The sequence below is a fragment of the Salvelinus fontinalis genome, chromosome 14 (assembly GCF_029448725.1).
Source record: "Salvelinus fontinalis isolate EN_2023a chromosome 14, ASM2944872v1, whole genome shotgun sequence".
Lineage (NCBI taxonomy): Eukaryota > Metazoa > Chordata > Actinopteri > Salmoniformes > Salmonidae > Salvelinus > Salvelinus fontinalis.
In genome coordinates, this window is record NC_074678.1 from 33,347,150 (window position 1) to 33,353,149 (window position 6,000).

Here is a 6,000-nt window from a genome sequence, read left to right on the forward strand (position 1 = left end):
CCAACTTTTCACAATGTTCAAGTTTGCGCTCAGCAGATCTGAAATTTGCTCAGTGCCGAAAACATTGCTTGCCATATACATTTTGAAGCCGCATTATGGATTTAATCCCAATAGCGAGAAGGGGGAGACAAGGGAAGCATTTAACTACAAAAATTCAGCTGTGGCAATATAATAATCTTGATAATAGATAATCTGCCGGTTAAAGAAACTGGGATATTAGTCCATCTTGTGCGGTCGAATTGCGTGTTCTGTTAAAGTTTCAGGCCATGGTTTTATCTAAGGAAGGAAATAAATATATTCCCAAATATTTAAAATGGGAAACGATTGGATGGAGTCCTCCATCAGGGTCGAGGGGCAGTAGGGCAGATTGTTAGATTTTATAACTTGAAATAGAGCTGCATTTGTCTAAGATTTTCTGAGCTTTTGGGAGGGATTGAGATATATTGTCTAGAGAATGTCAGATATTGTCGGCGTATAAATGAGATTATGTGATCCATAGAATTGAGAGATGAGTAATTTCCATCAATTATCAAATCGCCCGGGCCAGGGGTTCCATAGACAAATTGGAGAGGTGAGATAGAATCACCTTACCTGCTACTTCTATTTATTCTGAACGGAACAGAGCAGGTATTGCCTGTTATTACAATGGCTGAGGGATTGTCATATAGTACTTTAATCATGAAATTGGAGCCAAGTCCCATATGTTCAAAAACCGACTAAAGATATGACCCTTCTAGTCTATCAAAAGCTTTTTCTGCATCAAGAGAGAACTGCCCAAGGAGCTTTCGTTTCTGATGAAGCATGTAAGATATGTAATAGACGGAGGTTCTGAGGATAATCATTTAATAAACCCGCTTTGGTGCAGATGTATAAATTTGGGTAAGTTTCGAGACGGGAAGACAGAATTTTTGAAAATAGATATTAAACTGTGTTTATCAAAGATAAGAGGGAGTTTGTGAGAGCACTGTGTGGCATCCGTAACTTTTTTAATGAAAGCGGAATTAGTGCTGTATTTAAATCCCTTCCATATGAACCTTTGTGAATGGCTGTGTTAATCATTTAAAGTAACAGTAACGGTGGAACTAATTGATTCCAAAGTGTTAAATAGACCTCAGGAGGAATACCGTGCCTTTATTCATGTTATCCAATACCCTTTTGAGTTCATGGAGAGAGATGTGGGCTCCCAGCAAGCCGGATTCCTCAGTTGAGAGAAGAGTTCTTATATTTTTTTAAATGACTCAATCTAGGCCTCCTGCAGTCTAAGGCACTGCATCGTAGTGCTTGAGGCATCACTACAGACCCCGGTTCGGTCCCGAGACCGGGAGACTGGACCAGCATCGTACGGGTTAGGGAAGGGTTTGGTCAGCCGGAATGTCCTTGTCCCATCGCGCTCTAGCGACTCCTGTGGCAGGCCGGGCGCATGCACGCTGACACAGTTGCCAGCAGTATGGTGTTTCCTCCGACACATTGGGGCGGGTGGATTCCAGGGTTAAGCGAGCAGTGTGTCAAGAAGCAGTGCAGTGTTTGAGGACACATGGCTCTCGACCTTCGCCTCTCCCGAGTCCATACGGGAGTTGCAGCGATGGGACAAGACTATAAATACCAACTGGATATCACAAAATTGAGGAGAAAAATGGGGTAAATCATTATGAATTCATTCAATTCAAAATTGTTCATAGAAAGTAGGATTTTGTAGTAAGGAAACATTAAAGCTCCACCTTGTGGCTCTTTTACGAGATTCTGAAATGTGTATCTGGCAGTAACAAGCATGATGATCAGAAAGGCTTAAAACAGGGGTGTCAAACTCTTTCCACGGAGGGCCTAGTGTCTGCAGGTTTTTGGTTTTTCCTTTCAATAAAGCCCTAGACAACCAGGTGTGGGGAGTTCCTAACTAATTAGTGATGTTAATTCATCAATCAAGTACAAGGGAGGAGCGAAAACCCGCAGACACTCGGCCCTCCGTGGAATGAGTTTGACACCTGTGGCTTAAAATGTTGAATTTCCATTTTCTTGATTTAAGAAAATAGAGTAGATAATAGTATGAAATCGACTTGGGAGAATGTTTTGTGCCTGTTTAATAAAAAGAGTACTCTTTTGCTTTAGGGTTATAAGCTCACCAGGCATCAATAAGGCTGTAATCAAAGAGTATATGTTGGAGAAACTTGGTTGCCTGTGAATTGTAGTGGTCTTATTAGATTTGTACCAGATATGCCTAGAATGGCATTCCTCTCTGTCACAAACAGTGGGAATTCAGTTAAATATAACATGCTGTTCAGAGAATCAAAAAATACATGATTATATACATTTTGAGCATGCACATTAATAAAGGCAGTTCTCTTTCCATTATGGATACATTTAAGGAAAGTGATTCCACCTTCTTGGTCTTTACCAATGATGGTGACTGAGTTTATGTATCATTATGATTACATCCTTAATTTTGTTTGGGGCTGATAAAATCAGCCAGTTTATACAAATGGTTCTCTATTCTAATGCGTGTCCTTTTGGTGCAGGTGTGTTTTTGAGCATTGCTATATCCATATGGTTTCTTGCTAGAATATCAAGACAGCTGGAACATTTGCTAGCAATATTAAGGGCTTTCAAATTCCATAAGAGAATAGCTAGTGACCAACTCTCGTTATCTCTCTCAGAACAATCTTCTTGACCCTAACCAGACAGGCTTCAAGGCAGCTCACTCAACAGACCACTCGCCTCTGTGTCAGAGGCTCTCCACTCTGCCAAAGAGGGACACATTTTTGGGGGGACCAATTGTTTGTTAAAATCCATTTGCGGGGTCCTCCCGAGTGGCGCAGCGGTCTAAGGCACTGCATCGCAGTGCTTGAGGCATCACTACAGACCCGGGTTCGATCCCAAGCTGTGTCACAGCTGGCCGTGACTGGAAGACCCATGAGGCGGTGCACAATTGGCCCAGCCTCGTCCGGGTTAGGAGAGGGTTTGGCAGGCCAAGATTTCCTTGTCCCATCGCGCTCTAGCGACTCCTGTGGCGGGCCGGGAGCATGTTTCCTCCAACACATTGGTGCGGCTGGCTTCTGGGTTAAGCGGGTCGTGTTTCGGAGGACGCACGGCTCCCGACCTTTGCCTCTCCCGAGTCTGTACGGGAGTTGCAGAGATGGGACAAGACTGTAACTACCAATTGAATACCACGGAATTGGGAAGAAAAATAAAAAATAAAAATAAATGTTACAAATATGTATAATTCGCGGGCCGGGTACGGCCTGTGGGCCTGCTTTGCCCCCCCCCCTGGTCCTAGATCTATCCACTGCCTTCAAAACCATGAACCATCAGATCCTCCACCCTCTGCACATTCCTGGATTGCATCCTACCTGGTAGGTAGAATCTGTGTCTGCACCTCTCTCTCTCTCTCTCTGAAAAGGCCTGCCCGCCCCTACGGGAGGGAAGCTCCCACACAGCCCATTCAAAGCTCTTCTCTGTCCTGGCACCCCAATGGTGGAACAAGCTTCCCCCTAAAGTCAGGACAGTGGAGTCCCTGCCCATCTTTTGAAACTGTAACTCTTGGAAGTTATCTTAAATAACTTACAGCACTCCCGACACCCTCCAAAAAAAGCCACATTGCTGATAAATACTTTACTGAAGGGAAATGTACTTGATACGATTGTGATGCGTTGTCTTAAGATGAATCCACTAATTGCGTCAGCTAGAGATGGCGTGCAGGAGATTGCAAGGATTTGTCTTGTATGAAGACTACTTTGATGCTAATTAGCATATTCGAATCACAGTAAATAAAGCCTAATATATTGATAAAAGTCACATTGTCCAAGAGAAATTTTCACAGTTATCAAAACGTCACACCAGGGAAAGCCTACATGAAACACAGACCTTGTTTGAAGTGGTTCTAAAATGGGAAAAATGAATGGTGAAAAAAACTATTGGAACCATTTCTGTGTTTGACTGCTAGGTTTTATGGGTATTATGACGTGTCCACTGTGGGGCTCTATTTGGTGGGTGCTTATGTGTGTCCTATACACTGTAATACAGCTCAGATATGTCAGCCCTGGAGGCTTCAAGTAGAATCCTCAAAATAAAATATTTGTCACATGTTTCAAATACTACAGGTGTAGACTTTCCCGTGAAATGCACGAATCCTTTACAAACAATGCAGAGTTGCTCTCACAATGCCATCCAAATCATAAAGTCAAATCGCTTTTCATATCGGATAACGTAGGGAAACGTTGTGGTTTACAGCAGCAGCATGGCTGTTATGTAATTTGGGACAACTTGTTTTGCATACTATAAATCCTTATAGATCAAATACAACACTCATATCATTAGACATAGCTACAGTGTAATTTATGCCCTGATGAATGGTATCGCTTCAGCAATGATGCAAAATTGACTCCGACATTTAAAGCCATCACATACCAATAAATAAGACTTCAAGCATCCATCCAATTAATTAAATTATGGGAACATGTGTGTATGGAGGAAGAATGGTTTAATGTTACTGTACCCAACAAAAGAAGTTTAAGTTCCCTCCTCGCGTCTCGCTTGTCTCGACGAAGCTGCTTATCGATCTCGGCGTTGATTCGTTTGGACTCCTTCGCCTCCTCGCTCAGGCAACAACCCATCATGGATTCTAAAGTCATCACCGCAGTATTTAAACGCCAGACTTGAATGCGGCGCCCACACCTTACACTTAACAGCAAATAAGTGTCACAATCGCCTTTGAAAATCCGAATGGACAGTCCAAGGGTAAAAAATAAATGAGTGGTGTGGATGCAACAAATGTAGCCAGCTAGCTACGAAGTTTGGCCTCTTGAGGACGCCTTTGCGCGAGTTAGCATTGGGCAGTTACACCAAATATTTGACAGCTTGTAAGTCTCTAGTCAAGGCAGATACAACTAGCTAATATGGCCAAGTTAAACTCGATAGCACCTAGCCAGCGACAATAGCTAGCTAACTCTTCATAGTCAACAGGATAGTTAGCGTTTCAGTCCAAAAATGACCAAGATCTTTCTAACTAAATGTCGTAGTTCTCTAGCAACGACTCTTCCAACGCATTTAAATTACCGTGTGCTTACCAACCCAAGACCCGGAGACAACGGGACAAACTTGGCTGCCACATCTGTACAGTCTCATGCTATGCCTAGCCGCCCCAGAACCAAGACCATAAAATGTCGAAGTAGTGACAAAGAGCCTCTGTGAAACTGTCCATCAACTAGTTAACTAGCGGTCAAACGGCAAAACACGACGAAGATAAAAAATAGTAATACTCGCTTTATCTAGCTAGGATAGCAATCTACTGTACTGTAGCTAGCTTGTGTTGTATTTGCTAGCCGTGACCACCTAGCTAACGTTAGATAACTGGCTAAAATATATAGCTAGGCAGGCTAGCTAGCCATATATGACACTTAGCTAGCTAAAACGCCCAATTTGGCTGTTCTTCATTGTGGGATCATCCTCCAAAAATGTAGGTAGATTCAAACTAACCAAACACTTATAAAACGCTCGCTGACAACAAAAGGGGCATTGCCTTGAATGTTTCGTGCGTTTATCGCCCCTTTTAATGTTTTCCCCTTGGTAATCACGCGTCAGCCCGGGTGTGATGTACACTCACTACCTTGTTGCTGGCTACACTTGGGAGGAAAAGTCACTGACAGATCGAAAGCAAATCAAGACAGAGAATGAGGGTGGTTAATCAAAACTGAATGGGTGGGGTTTACACGCTGTCATTGCGGGCAGGTCTAAAAACTGCCAAGTTTGTTAGAGAAACCGACAAACCATAGACTTAGATAGACATCGCATATCTGTCCCATTGTGACGTCTGTGAGAGCACTGGCAGAGCCAAAGAGGTAGAGGCGAAGCGGTAATACAGCTATATGCAGACCATTAAGCAGAGCGCCTGCTTTTCGGCCCTTGGGACAATGACTCCCATTGTTAGGGCGTTGACCATCTCGTCATTATATACAGTATCTCTGGCAGCGCTATTGAGGCCATCTCAATTTTTAAGTAGCCAATTTTCTT

The 6,000-nt window shown here is 43.1% G+C and overlaps 1 protein-coding gene across 2 annotated transcripts in view; it reads right to left on the reverse strand.

Annotated features, from left to right (window-relative positions):
* The window catches only part of LOC129810678 (guanine nucleotide-binding protein subunit alpha-11), a 78,879-nt gene extending 73,217 nt beyond the window's left edge, over positions 1 to 5,662 (reverse strand). Inside the window, exon 1 of one of the 2 annotated variants that reach the window (XM_055861435.1) lies at positions 4,487 to 5,662. In XM_055861435.1, the coding sequence (XP_055717410.1) occupies positions 4,487 to 4,622 (136 nt within the window). In that variant the 5' untranslated portion in view covers positions 4,623 to 5,662. The remainder of the gene's footprint in view (positions 1 to 4,486) is intronic. The other variant, XM_055861434.1, reaches the window with a different exon arrangement.
* Positions 5,663 to 6,000: the final 338 nt, after the last annotated feature.